At 67.4% G+C, this 13,448-nt stretch overlaps 5 protein-coding genes across 5 annotated transcripts; 2 read left to right on the forward strand and 3 right to left on the reverse strand.

Moving 5' to 3' along the window:
* Positions 1–208: 208 nt before the first annotated feature.
* Positions 209–1,782, forward strand: RHOBADRAFT_26019 (uncharacterized protein; the record flags this gene model as incomplete). The annotated part of the gene is made up of 6 exons (XM_018412725.1): positions 209–504; positions 573–605; positions 666–790; positions 857–987; positions 1,063–1,554; positions 1,642–1,782. Coding segments are annotated over exons 1-6 (936 nt in total), but the record flags the coding sequence as incomplete, so codon positions are not given.
* Positions 1,783–2,247: 465 nt separating this feature from the next.
* On the reverse strand, positions 2,248–3,979 carry RHOBADRAFT_43237 (uncharacterized protein; the record flags this gene model as incomplete). The annotated part of the gene is made up of 3 exons (XM_018414194.1): positions 2,248–2,693; positions 2,779–3,807; positions 3,889–3,979. The coding sequence occupies 3 exons, from the start codon at positions 3,977–3,979 to the stop codon at positions 2,248–2,250; spliced, it is 1,566 nt and encodes a 521-aa protein (XP_018271862.1).
* A 346-nt stretch (positions 3,980–4,325) lies between these two features.
* Positions 4,326–6,535, reverse strand: RHOBADRAFT_52837 (uncharacterized protein; the record flags this gene model as incomplete). Its single annotated transcript, XM_018416530.1, has 11 exons — positions 4,326–4,542; positions 4,659–4,691; positions 4,758–4,962; positions 5,051–5,427; positions 5,491–5,659; positions 5,735–6,014; positions 6,090–6,171; positions 6,234–6,271; positions 6,333–6,374; positions 6,441–6,454; positions 6,522–6,535. 11 exons carry the CDS (start codon positions 6,533–6,535, stop codon positions 4,486–4,488), a joined length of 1,311 nt encoding a protein of 436 aa, XP_018271863.1. The 3' UTR covers positions 4,326–4,485.
* A 224-nt stretch (positions 6,536–6,759) lies between these two features.
* On the forward strand, positions 6,760–9,195 carry RHOBADRAFT_35576 (uncharacterized protein; the record flags this gene model as incomplete). The annotated part of the gene is made up of 7 exons (XM_018413286.1): positions 6,760–6,924; positions 7,060–7,479; positions 7,566–7,645; positions 7,716–8,448; positions 8,547–8,848; positions 8,934–9,003; positions 9,084–9,195. Coding segments are annotated over 7 exons (1,881 nt in total), but the record flags the coding sequence as incomplete, so codon positions are not given.
* A 1,504-nt stretch (positions 9,196–10,699) lies between these two features.
* RHOBADRAFT_52839 (histone acetyltransferase) lies at positions 10,700–13,414 on the reverse strand (the record flags this gene model as incomplete). Its single annotated transcript, XM_018416531.1, has 13 exons — positions 12,998–13,414; positions 12,849–12,919; positions 12,720–12,774; positions 12,544–12,651; positions 12,351–12,475; positions 12,203–12,283; positions 12,104–12,137; positions 11,908–12,033; positions 11,598–11,839; positions 11,376–11,523; positions 11,104–11,293; positions 10,812–11,010; positions 10,700–10,739 (listed from the first exon to the last, which is right to left on the reverse strand). Exons 1-13 carry the CDS (start codon positions 13,244–13,246, stop codon positions 10,700–10,702), a joined length of 1,668 nt encoding a protein of 555 aa, XP_018271865.1. The 5' UTR covers positions 13,247–13,414.
* Positions 13,415–13,448: the final 34 nt, after the last annotated feature.

Consider the following 13,448-nt stretch of genomic DNA (forward strand, 5'->3'; position numbering starts at 1 on the left):
GGCCCCCACCTCGCCCCCGACCTTCATCGCCTCGTTCCCGACTCGAGCAGTCGTCCGACGAAGAGTTCCAGGACTTTGAGTACGACGAGAACGCCTACGACTCGGACATCCTCATCGACGACGACCAGCCGCAAGCCCAGCCCTCGACGAGCGCCGACCGCCGCGCTCAAGAGCCCGCCCCGGTCCGCCGCTACCAGGCGCCTCCCGCACCGCTCGCCGGCGACGCAGACGACTCGGACGACGACGTCGGCGCCGCTTTCGGTCGTCCGGCAACGCGCGCGTTCGGCGGCGGGTACGCCGGCGCGGCGGGCGGCGCCGCAGGTGGCATCGGCCGCTTCCTCAACCCGGGCGCGTTCCAGGCGGGCTTTGGCGGGCACGCGTTTGCGCGCCCGCCGGCGAGCGCGTTCCGCCGCCAGTACCGCGCCTACTCGACGGCGATCCTCGAGGTGCAGCAGGGCAGGAGCTACAGCGGCGGGCGGGCCAACCTCATGTACGGCGGCAAGAGTGCGTCGCCCTCAGTCTCTCTCCCTCACTTTTCCCAGTACAGCACTGACTATTGTCGTCCCCTGCAGTCGTCATGCCTCCCTCTGCGCTCGACGAGCTCAGTGCGTCGTCGCGAACTCTCCTCGTCGTCGCCCACTGACCTCTGTCCCACCCTCTTGCAGCGCAACTCGACGTCGAGCTCCCGATCAACTTTGAGATCACCAACCCGGCCAACGTCGAGCTCAACACGCACGCCGGCGTGCTCGAGTTCATCGCCGACGAGGGCTGTGTCAACCTCCCGCAGTGGGTGCGTCCTGCTCGTTCCCTCCTTCTCTCTCGCGCCACGAGCTCACTCGCGCCCTCTCGCTCGCAGATGATGGACCAGCTCCGCCTCAACGAGGGCGACCCGGTGCGCCTCGTCGGCGGGCGGTATCCCAAGGGCAAGATGATCAAGATCCAGCCGCAGAGCGTCGACTTTCTCGAGATCAGCGACCCCAAGGCGGTGTGCGTCCTCCTTTCTCTCACTCTCTCTCTCTCGCCCGTCCCCTCACTGACCAAGCCCTGCCTCTCACCTCGCAGCCTCGAGCGCGCCCTCATCAACTACTCGTGCATGTCGGCGGGCGACATCATCGAGATCCCGTACAACACGCTCACGTTCCGCCTCCTCATCATGGAGATCACGCCGCCGGGCCCGGCCATCTCGGTCATCGACACGGACCTCGAGGTCGACTTTGCGCCCCCTGTCGGCTACGTCGAGCCCGAGTACAAGCGGCCGTCGGACCTCCTTCCGACCATGCGCGACAAGTTCACGATCGACACCAAGGGCGTCCAGGACGTCGATGCGCGTGGCAGTGGGACGGCGACGCCGGTCCCGGGTGGTGGAGCTGGAGCCGGCGGCAAGGGCAAGGGCAAAGAGACGGACGGCGGCGAGGGCGGTGCAGCGGCGCCGGCGTCGTGGGAGGCCTTCAAGGGGACGGGCAACAGCCTCGGCGGCAAGCGCGTCAAGGGCAAGGGCGTCAAGGCCAAGGCGATCGAGGGCATCGACGAGAACAGCCGCATCATCCGCACCGAGTGCGTCCCCCCTCTCCTCGCCCTCGTCTCGCCTCGCGAACGGCGCACTGACCTCGCCCGCCTCCCTCTCTCTCTCCCGACCCGCAGCCAACCGCGCATCGTCACAGCCGACACGCAGCTCGGCACCCGCCAGGTCCCCGCCGCGCTCAACCTCCCCTACGGCGCCCTCTTTTTCGGCTTTGACCTCTCGAATGCTCGTCCGCCGCCCGGGTCCGACGCCGAGGCGGCGCAGAAGGCCCAGGAGACCCAGGCGGCGCGCGACGCGGCGGCGCCGTTCGCTGGCGTCCAGGGCGCCGGCACGACGCTGAGCGGGCGCGCGGCGAGGGGCGCGGCGAGCTTGCCGACGGGCGCGCAGCCGGCGCAGGGTCCTCCTTTGGCGGCGGCCGCGGCGCAGCAGGGCCGGCAGGGCTCGGCGCAGCCCGACGTCAAGCCGTCGGTGCCGTTCAGCGGGTCGGGCAACACGCTGAGCGGCAAGAAGCCCGTCGAGACGATCGAGATTGACTGAGCGGACCGGGCGGCGGCGGCGCGAGGGAGAGGAGGAGGTTCGAGGGTTCGCGCTTTTCTCTCTGTGTAGCTCTTCCTCGCCCTCTCGTGCACTGCGCTTCTCTCTCCTTGTCCGTGACGAGAGACTGAACGAGAGATCAAAGCGAACGCCTCGTCCATTGCGCGACCTCGTCCCCTCCCGCCGCCCGCTCAGCCCTCCTCGACGAGCGCCCTCGTGCACTCCCACACGCCCTCATCGTCGCACTCGCACCATGCCCTGTCTGCCTCGCTCATTTCGCACTCGCTGCCCCAACCGTCCCACGGTGCCGCGTCGTCGAGCTCGTCGTCGACGCCGTCGTCTTGCGCCTCGAACCCTGGCTCGAGCCGAGGCTGCGCCGCCGGCGCATCGACGTACTGCTGCGTGTCGGCCGTCGTACGTGCGACGATGGTGGTGGCCGAGGCGGCGAGGTCGGCGTCGTCGGGCGGCGGCGTCGGCGAGGGCGTGCGGCGGAGGCCCGGGTGCGAAGGAAAGCTCGGGACGACGACGTGGTCTCGAGACGAGGACGAGGAGCGGTCCGAGGACAGGGAAGGTGTCGGGCTGGACGACGAGAAGAACGAGATGAGGCGGTCCTGCGTCGAGTCGTCGGCCTCGAGGCCTGACGTGGCCGGCGGGTCCTGCGCCGGGTCCGACGGCGTAGGGCTGTTGCTCGACTGCCTCGCACCGGTACTCGAGCTCGATACCGAACAGGCGACAGTGGTTGCGCGTGCGAGGGATCGTCTCGCCTTGGTAAGGAACCTCGCCGAGGTGCAGGAACCGCAGTCGGGGCAGGCCGGAGAGCGCCTCGACGAGGGCGGCGTCCTGCTCGGGTCGGCACAAGTAGCCGTCGCACCACAGGCACTCGCGCAGCTCGAGGCGCTCGAGGTTGGGCGCCGCTGCGCAGAGCTGCGCAAAGTCGGCCCTCCGAACGAGAACGTTGGCAAGGCGGACACTGCGCAGGGCGCCAAAGCGATCCGACTGGCCGAAGAGGTCGGCCCAGCAGAGGTCGTCCTCTGGATAGTGCGGGTTGACAGGCACCGTTGCCGGGAAGCATTTCTCGAGGCTCAAGGTCTCGAGGCCGCACGGCAGACGGACCATGGCGTGCAGCGACTGCGCCCTGATCGACAAGTGCCGAACGTGCGTGAGGTCTACACCTTTGCCGATGCTCAAGATCCCATAGCGGACGTGGTCGAGGTAGACCGAGGCGACACGCGGCGCGACGGCCGAGAGGTGCGGCGGCGCCTCAAAATCGCAAGACGAGGCGAGCGAATCGAGCGACAGGCCTCGCTGGCAGATCGCGCGAAGGGTATCGAAAGGGCGGTAGTCATAGTCGTCCTCGTAGAAGTCGCTGTAACGAGCCTGGATGCCGACGTGGCGAAGACGAGGCAGGCGCAGGAGCTCGTCGAGCCATCCATCGTCGAGATTGGGCCAGATGACGACACTGAAGAGGTTGGGGCAGGACCGCATGAGCGTGAACGCCCAGTTCGTGAAGACGAAGACCGGCTTGCGATGATAGAAGAGATCCTCGTGGTCGAACAAGTCGACGATGCCGTCGAGGCGCTTGACGTGCCGCCCGAGCTCAGGCTGCCGAATGATGCGATGAAGAAGGTACTCGGGATGTACGGGGCTGCGGGTCGACAAGATGCGGCTCGGGTCGTGCAGGAGAGCGCGACGGGCGGGCTCGAGGAATTGGCGCGACGTGAGGGCGAGTGAGCACAGGGTCGTGATCGTGTCTGTGCGTGGCAGGCGGTGCTCATCAGCTTACCGTGCATGGAGCAGGACAGGAGGCAGAGGAGAGAACTGGCCGAGCGCACCTTGGACCTCGAAGTCGACGACGAACGAGCACACGAGGTCGACGAGCTCCTCGGGCAGCAGCGCGAGTCCAGTTGCGCCGTGCGCCTCCATGATGATGCCGACAGGGTCCCTGACGCTCGTAGATGACCCAGAAGCTGCGCAGGAGGCGTTGCGAGATCAGTGTTGGCTCGACGAGATGAGGTGGGGGAGGGAGACGAGGACGAACTCGTGCGGCTTGACGAGGGTCGTTGGACAGCGCGAGGGGCTCGAGTCGTGTAGATGAAGCAAGCGAGAGCCGGCGCAGCTCGACAGCGGGCGAGGCGAGCGACGGGTCGGGGGCCAAGGTGACGAGACGAGCGTAGCTCACCGCCGCCGCCGACGAAGGCGGTCTCGCAGCTCCTCTCGTCTCGCCGTGCAGGACAAGCGAGCTCTCGAGGCTCTCTAGAGTACGGCACAGGAACAGGGAACGAAAATCAAAGCTGCTCAAGTCGGTGTTTACAAGCCGCCGCCGCCGCTCCTCCTCCTCCTCCTCCTCCTCCTCCTCCTCCGCCTCGACGACGACGAGCTTCTCCTCCTCGACGACGACGAGCTGCTCCTCGAGGACAACGACGACGAGCTCACTGGTACTGGGCGTACAGGCTCGTCGAGGAGAACTTGGACCCGGCGCGGATGACCTGCGAGACGACGCGAGGCGAGAGTGTCAGGGACGGGCTTCGCGAGAGGGTAGAGAGGTGAGGAGAGGGAGACGAGCTTTCTCGATCGCCTGGAGGAAGTCTTTCTCGGTAGCGACTCGCCTGCGCTCGCGGATCGCGAACATGCCGGCCTGCGAGCGAGGAGGAGGACGAGTCAGTGGACGTCGTTCGACAGGGCAAAAAGGGAGGGGACGCACCTCGGTCGCAACGCTGCGGAGCTCGGCACCGGTCGCGTTCGGGCACAGGCGCGCGATCAAGTCGAAGCGGATGTTCTGCTCGACCGACATGGAGCGGGCGTGGATGCGCAGGATGTGGGCCCGGCCCTCCTGGTCGGGCGCCTTGAACTCGATCTTACGATCGATGCGGCCGGGGCGAAGCAGGGCAGGGTCGAGCGTGTCGGGGCTGCGACGTAGGCGAGGAAAAAATGGGAAAGAGGGGTGCAAGGGTCAATGAGGGTCGACTTGAAAAGAGGGGGCCTTAGGGGACGCACCGGTTGGTAGCCATGAGCACCTTGATATTTCCTCGCGGGTCGAAGCCGTCGAGCTGGTTGATCAACTCGAGCATCGTCCTCTGCACCTCGTTGTCGCCCCCGGCGCCGTCGTCGAAACGCGCGCCGCCAATCGCGTCAATCTCGTCGAAAAAGATGACGCAGGCCCTCTTCGACCGCGCCATCTCGAACAGCTCCCTCACCATCCTCGCGCCCTCGCCGACGTACTTCTGGACGAGCTCGGAGCCGATGACGCGGATAAAGGTGGCGTCGGTGCGGTTGGCGACGGCGCGCGCGCAGAGCGTCTTGCCCGTGCCGGGAGGGCCGTACAGCATGACGCCCTTGGGCGGGTCGATGCCGAGGTCGACAAACTTTTCGGGCTGTGGGAGGAGGGAGGGTCAGTGCGGCCTCGAGGGAGGGGACGAGGGAGAGCGGGAGCGCACCGTCAAGAGGGGCGTCTCGACGACCTCGCGCAGCTTGTCGATCTGCTCCTTGCAGCCGCCGACGTCCTGGTACGTCACGTCGGGCTTCTCCTCGACCTGCATCATGGTGACGGACGCGTCGATCTTGGGCGGCAGCGGGATCATGATCTTGTAGTCGGTGCGGTCGACGCTGTGTCGGCGACAAGAGAGTGAGTACGAGGCGCAACAGGTGCCGCCGCCATGAAAGAGAGAGCTTGGGACGGACCCGACGCGCATGCCCTCCTCGATGTCGGTCGGCGCGACCCGGTCTCCGAGCGCGACGACAAACTTGGCGATCTGCTTGACGTTGATGACGTACTTGTCCTGCTCGTCGGCGTTGGGCTTCTGGCCGGGCGCGAGCGCGGGCGGCGGCGCGTTCTCGTCGAGCTTGATGATCTTGGTGCAGCGCGCCACCTGGAGCGGGTGCTCCTCGCCCATGCGCTGCTTGTCGGCCGCGAGGTCCCACAGGTTTGGCGGCGCGAGGCCCGTCGCGAGCTCCTTGACGCCTGCGAGCAAATAGAGGAGTCAGGGGACCGGCTCGAGGACGACACTCGGGCGAGGCGTCGAGGACGACGACGCACCCATCTTCTCGTTCACGCGCTTCTGGACCTCCTTGATGTCGTTCTCGGCCTCCTTGAGGCGCTTGGCGTACGGACCTTGGCCCTGGAGGATCAAGCCGGGGTCAGCGACGGGCGGTGACGAGGGTCGGGCTAGGTTGGGCGCACATAGGTGCGCAGGATCTGGATGTCCTCGTCATCGAGAGCTGTGTAGGAAGCAGGTGAGCTGGGTTCTGGCTGCAAGGAGACGAGGAGCGAGGAGCGCACGGTTGATCTTGGCCTCTTCCTTCTTGGTCGGGTCGGCCGTGTCTGCGTCCAGGGAAGAACACAGTGTCAGCTCTGGCGTCCTTGAGAGAGGTGTGCGGGACGACCTACGCTTCTCCCAGTCACTGCGAGGGCGAGTAGCGGTCAGTGAGGTTCGAGGGGAGACGTAAGCGGAGGCGGAGGAGGGCTCACGCGCGAGGGGGCATCGTTGTCGTGGGTTTGCGGGTGCTGGATCTGTCGAGTTTCGAGTGCTGAGTAGGTCGGTGCTGGTTCCGGTTCAAGCTGAGCGAGGTGAGGAGAGCGAGGTTCGAGGAGGAGCTGCTCGTCGCGGTCGCCTCGTCGTCACCTCTCGACACCGCCTCCCGCTCTTGCGCCGAGCTTGGCCAGGCCAGTGCGCTCACCAGCTCCACCATCGACAAGGAGCGCGCCCATGAACTTTCTCTCGTCGCTCTCGTCGGCCGTCCTCTCGGCGTCGAGCGCCGCGCTCCACTCGGCTCAGGGCGGCGTCCCCGGCGTCCCCGCGTACGCCCTGGGCGACAGGGTCACCGCCTTTGACGGCAAGGCCATCTGGACCGTGTGGAACGGCACCAAAAAGGTGCGCCCGGATTGTTCGCCTCGTCCCGCCTCCTCCTCCCCACCTCTTTGAGCCTCGCCTCGCACACGCACACACGCGTCGCACGTCTGCGCTCACGGGACGTTCCGCTGACACGACATTGGCACACACGCGCAGGACGACCAGTCGCCCGTCTCAGTCTTCTCGTTCGACCTCTCGTCGCCCTCGCACGTCTCGGCGCACGACCGCCGCGCCCTGTTCCCGCTCGCGCGCACCGCGTTCCGCAAACTGCGCGCCCTGCGCCACCCGAACGTCCTCAAGTTCCTCGACGGCGCCGAGACCGAGTCGAGCGTGTGGTTCGTCACCGAGCCCGTCACGAGCCTCGCGCTCGACCTCGACGACGCCGCAGCGTCCGACGAGAGCAAGGTGTACGGCCTCTTGCACGTGTGCACCGCGCTCGCGTTCCTCAACCGCGACGGCCAGAGCGTCCACGGCGGCCTGAGGACGACGAGCGTCTGGGTCACGCCCGGCGGCGAGTGGAAGCTGGGCGGCATGGAGGTCGTCACAAAGCTCGACGAGGCAGACGGGGCAATGTGGGTGCGTCCGCCCTCTTTCTCTTTTCTCTGCGCGACTCGGGTGTACGACGTGCGGCGCCTCGTACTGACCGCCTCGGGCGCCCGCAGAGCTACGGTGGCCTCGTGCCCGACTCGCAGACGCACGCGAGCCCCGAGGTGCGCAAGGGCGGCTGGACCGCCCTGAAGCAGTGCGTCCCACCTCTCACAGTGACTCTCCCTCGCGTACTCACGAGCTCACGAGAACGTGCCCCCTTGCAGGTGCGACCCTTCGGCCCTCGACTCGTACCTCCTCCACCTGTTCCTCTTCACCATCTTCAACGGGCCCCTCCCCTCGTCTTACCTCTCGCCCTCGTCCGACATCCCGTCGCTTCCGCAAACCCGCGGCTCGATCCCGCCGGCGCTCTTCCAGCCGTGGCGCCGCCTCGGCAACCCGAACCCGGCCGCGCGCCTCAAGACGTCGGCCTTCCTCGACCTCGGCACGCACCCGGGCGAGGGCTGGTGGCCCTCGAACCGGCTCGTCAAGCTCTCGGCCGCGCTCGAGGGCTTTGCGCTCGCGACCGAGGACGAGCGCACGGCCCTCATCCGCACCCTCAAGGCCATCTCGTCCGGTGCCGCCAACGCCAAAACGGCGCCGCTCCCGTCGGGCTTCCTCAAGCACAAGGTCTTGCCCTCGCTCGTCCACACGTTCGAGTTCTCGGGCGGGACCGGCGGCGCACCGCTCCTCCTCCCCGTCATCCTCGACCTGTCGCGCGACGGCCTCGACGACAAGACGTACGACCGCGCTGTGCTGCAGCCCGTCGTGCGCGCGTTCGCGACGCCGGACCGCGCCATGCGCATGGCGCTCCTCGAGCACCTCGACAAGTACGCCGACCGCCTCGCCGCAAAAGACGTCAACGAGCGCGTGTGGCCCCACTTGCAGACGGGCTTTGGCGATGTCGTCGCCGTCATTCGCGAGGCCACCGTCAAGTCGATCCCGCTCATCGCGCCCAAGGTGCGTCCCCTCGTCCTCGAGGCGTCTCTCCTCTCGCGCTCTCGCCGTCCCCTCCTCAAGCTCGACTGACCTTCTCTCTTGCCTCGGCCCACCGGCAGCTCAACGACCGCATCCTCAACAACGACCTCCTGCGCGTCCTTGGCAAGACGCAGACCGACGTCGAGCCGGGCATCCGCACCAACACGTGCATCCTCCTGTCGCGCCTGTCGCGCCACCTCCAGGCGTCGACCCAGCGCAAGGTCCTCATCCCGGCGTTTGCGCGCGCCCTGCGCGACCCGTTCGTGCACGCGAGGAGCGCAGGCCTCATGGCCCTCATGGCGACGTGCGAGGTGTTTGAAAAGGAGGACCTCGCCGGCAAGGTCATCCCGGCCATGTCGATCTGCCTCGTCGACCGCGAAAAGTGAGTCTCGGTGGCTCGTTCCTCCCTCTCTCTCGCACGACCTCGACCTCGAGCGGCCTCCCTAACCTCGCTCGAGCACCCGCAGGACGGTCCGCGACCAGGCGTACAAGGCGATGGACATGTTCGTCAAGAAGTGCGAGGCCCTGACGGCCAACATGGTGCGCCGCGCTCTCTCTCTCCGCGTCTTTCTCCCTCAGTCCCGGCGTTCCTGACAACCTCGACTCGATGCCTCGCAGCCCGACACGGCCCTCGCGCCCGAGGCTGTCGCTCAGCAGCCGGCGCTGCAAGCCGCCGCTCAGACCCAGCCCGGGCTCGCGACGAGCGCGACGGGTGCGGCGGGTGCGCTCGCCGGGTGGGCATTCGCGAGCGTCTCGAAGAAGGTGCGTCCTCGCTCTCGGCGCTCTCTCTCTCTTCGAGCGCGGACTTAACTCTCCTTTGCCGACGCAGCTCTCAACGGCCGAGCTCGCCGCCCCGATCGAGCGCCGCGAATCGACACCGACCTACGCGCCAGCAGCCGTCAACGGGCACGCGGTACCGCCTGGCGCCTACGGCAACGGCCAGGGCCTCGCCGCGCCGCGCACGTCGACCGAGAGCGCGACGCCGTCCTCGTCTGGAGGGTTCGACAGCCCGGTCGTCGGCGGTGCGCCCAAGGGCACGGAGGACTGGGGCGGCGACTTGATGGACGTCAACGACGACGATGGCGACTGGGGTGCGTCGCCTGCTTCCCGTCCCTCTCGAGATTCCCCCCGACCTCGCAGGTCACTGACCCCTCTCTCCCTCTCTGCAACAGACGAGTTCGAGTCCGGCGGTGCCCCTCCTCCCCGTGTCGACCCTCTCGCCGCTCGCCTCTCCTCGGCGCGCGCCAAGCCGGCCGGCCGTCGCGGCGGCTCGCTCCGCCTCGGCGCCGCCTCGCGCAACTCGGCCCTGCGCGTCCCGCTCGACATGGACGCGAGCGACAGCTGGGACCTCGATGATGGCGAGCCGCCTGCGCGCACGGCCGCGAGCGGCGGGATCGGCATGGTTCCTCGGGCGAGCGCGCCGACACCGGCGGCGAGGAGCAGGCCCGTCGTGTCGCTCGCCAGCAGGGGCAACGACGCCGCGCTTCTCGCGCTCGCGTCGGCGCCGACGACTACTTCGACGGCTCCTGCGCCGAGAGCTGCAGCAGCAGCAGCCGCGCCTGCCCCTTCCCGAGCCGCAGCTCCCGCGCCGACACCCACCTTCAGCGCGCCGACACCGACCCTCACCGCCTCTCCGCCGTCCCCTCTCCCGCCCTCGGTCTCTGCACCCTCCGCACCCATCCCTCCTTCTGTCTCGACCCTCCCCTCGCCTCCCCTCGCGTCTCCTTCCCCTGCGCCGCCCGCAGCGTCGGCCGCCGCACGACCTCCTCCTCCAGCGGTCGCCTCGCCCGCCTTGAGCGATGCGAGCTTTGTCTCGGCGCCGACGAGCACGGCGGCGGTACCTGCGCAGCCGTTGAGCAAGGAGGACAAGGCGGCGAGGCTGGCGCAGGCGAGGGAGGAGAGGAAGGCGAGGATGGCGGCGGCCAAGGCGGCGGCTGGACGGATCTGAGCGGCGGCCGGCAGAGCGCGAGGCATGCAGTCGCAGTCACGTTTGCCGTAGCTCGCTCGAGCGGCCGAGAGCGAAGCGGGAAGCGAGAGATACAGAGAGAGCGGTCCGTGCGAGAGCACCTTCGGCGCGACGGCGCGAGAGCGGCAGGCTCAAGCAGGCGGCTCTCGCTCTCGCTCTCGTTACGGGGACGATATGAGTTCGAAATGTTCTTCGCAGCGGTGGTACATGCAACAGGGAGAGGAGGAGAGAGAAAGCGAGGGGCGAGGAAGGCTACGGCAGGCGGGCTCAGAAGATCTCGTCATCGTCGAGCGGGTCGAGCATCTTCCTGCGGGCAGAACGCGATTCGTCAGACTGGGTGAAGGACGAAAGAGAGGAAGGAGAGAAAAGGTGGACGCACGTCATGTACGGCCCTTCGAGCGTGTACCCGAGGCGAGCGTAGTAGCTCCGGACGCCGATTCCGCTGATGACGGCAATCTTGCGGCTGCCGTGCTCCTCGCGCGCGATGCGCTCGGCCTCCTCCATGAGCAGGGTGCCGATGCCCTGGTGCTGGAACAGGGTCGGGTCGCGCGAGTGGAGCGGGACGGCCGTGCCGTAGACTGCTCGAGGTGCGCTTGGTCAGGACGGCGCGCTCGTGGGCCCGAGCGGGCAGGTGAGAGAGAGAGGGAAAGAGAGAGGACTGGCGGACGCACCGTGCAGCTCGCGGACCATGCTCGTCTGCCCGTCCTTGAGCAGCTCCTCACGGAAGGTGCCCTCGGGCGTCAACTTGCGCAGACGCAGCAGGCCGACGAGGATGTCGGCCTCTGGGTCCTCGTACGACAGGAACGTCTCCCACCCGCCGTTGGCCGTGTAGTCGCGGCGGATGAGCTCGAGCTCGTCGGGCTGCGAGAGGAGAGGCGCAGTCAGGTCCCGCTCGCGCTCGACGACGGCGACTGGAAGAGAGAGAGAGGACGAGACGACGCACCCGCACGCGATGGTGAATCTCGTGAAGACCGACTTCTCGGCTGCGGACGTCGCGACAAGTGAGGCCAAAGTCGCGCATGCGGGCCATGGCGAGCTCGCGCAAGTTGCCGTTCTCGACGCCGGACGAGACGAGCGGCATGGGGATGTCGCTGCGGGCAGAGACCGGCACGTCAGGCTCATGATACTGATCAAGGAAAGAAAGAGGTGGAAGAGATGGACGCACCGCTGCACGCGGTAGATGCGGGTCCAGGGCGGGATGAGGGCGAGGATGCGCGCGACGATGTCGACGAGCGCGTTCGGGCTGTAGTTCTTGTACCGGCCGGTGCGCCACAGCTCGTACAGGCCGGTGCCGCGAATGACGAGCGTCGGGTAGATCTTGAGGCCGTCCGAGCGGAACGCCGGGTTCTCGAAGTACTCGTGGAACTGGGCCATGTCGCGCTCGACGCCGACGTTCGGGAGGTCGGGCTGCGTGAGGACGACGGCCCGAGTCAGAGGAGGTGGACGACAAGGGCGCGAGACGAGGAGGTGCTCACCATCATGTGCGACACGACCTTGAAGCCGGCGTCCTTGGCCATCTGGAAGCTCTCGCACGTCGCCTGGACCGTGTGCCCGCGGTTCGTGTCGCGCGCAACGTCCTCGTACACCGACTGGACGCCGACCTGTGGCGCAAGATACGAGTCAGCTCGGACGGCGGCGAGGGGAGCTGGGCGAGAGGAGCGGCGTGCGCACCTCGAGACGAGTGCAGCCGTAACGGAGCATGGCGCTGCGGGGAGCCTCGCGAGTCAGTATCTTCGCGACCAGACGGTGCGGGAGGAGATGCCGACGCACCTCAGGTGAGGCCGCAGGCAGTAATCTGGCCGAGTCTCGATCGTGATGCCGATGCACTTGGTCTTGGCCTGCTCGGCGTAGCTGCAGAGGCGGGGGACCGTCAAGTCAGTAACGGCGACAGAGACGAGAAGAGGTCGAGTCGACGCACCGGACTGCCTCGTCGATGTTGTTGCCCGTGTAGCCCGACAGCGAGTTGTGGAGCTGCGCGATGAAGCCGTCGCGGTAGTTCTCGCTCAGCGACATGAACGTGCCGCCCATGACGATGAACTCGACCTGTTGCCGTCTCGAGGTCAGGACACGGGAAAAGAGGAGGCGAGGCGAGGGGCGAGCGAGAGACGCACCTTGTCGACGCTGTGCCCGAGCGACCGCAGCTGCTCGACCCGGCCCTTGGACTGCTCATACGGGTCGTAGCGCGCCCGGATAGCGCGCATAGATGTCGGCTCGTAGCCCTGGACGGTGCAGAAGCGTCAGTGACCGCAGCGCGCTGACGTGCGGGCGAGAGAGGGAGAGGGCGGACCGTGTAGGACTGCGTCGAGTACTCGAAATCCGAGTCGGGTCCTCCTGGGCAGTACCTGCGCGCACAACGAGACCGAGTCAGGCACATGACGAATTCGGAGAGGGAGTAGGAGAGCGAGAGAGGACGCACACGCAGATATTGCCGGTCATGGCGATGTGCGGGCACCGATGCGGCTTGCTCATGACGGCGACGACGGCGATCTGTACGAGCGAGAGGGACACAAGTCAGCTCTGTGGACACGGAAGCTCGGAATGGATGGCGCGTCGAGCGGGACGTACACCACTGGCCGTCCTGACGGGCTTTGCGCGCAGCTTGGGGAGGAGGATGTCGCGGACGTCTTGCGGGACGGCGCTGATGATGTCGACGAGGCGAGGGACGACCTTGGCGCCGTACTTCTTGGCGACCTGGGTCTTGAGCGCGTTGAGGTTGACCGACTCGCCCTTGTCGTGCGCCTCGAGGAGGCGGCGCACGATCTCGGAGCAGCACCGGATCGTCGTCTCGGCCTGCGACTGCTGGAGGGCCGGCATGGCGATCTAATAGAGCGTTCTCGTCGAGTTTGTCGTTCTGGATTTGCCGCTCGTGCCGACGTCGGGGTGGAGTGGAGTCGAGGTCGAGAAAGAGGCGATGAGGCTGAGGAGAGCCGGGACGGTGACGTGGGCGACCAGACGGGTTGCCGGGCGGTTGCAGAGGTGCACTGAGGGGCGAAAGTGCTCGCTCGAGACTGCTCGT

Source organism: Rhodotorula graminis (genome assembly GCF_001329695.1).
Source record: "Rhodotorula graminis WP1 unplaced genomic scaffold RHOBAscaffold_5, whole genome shotgun sequence".
Lineage (NCBI taxonomy): Eukaryota > Fungi > Basidiomycota > Microbotryomycetes > Sporidiobolales > Sporidiobolaceae > Rhodotorula > Rhodotorula graminis.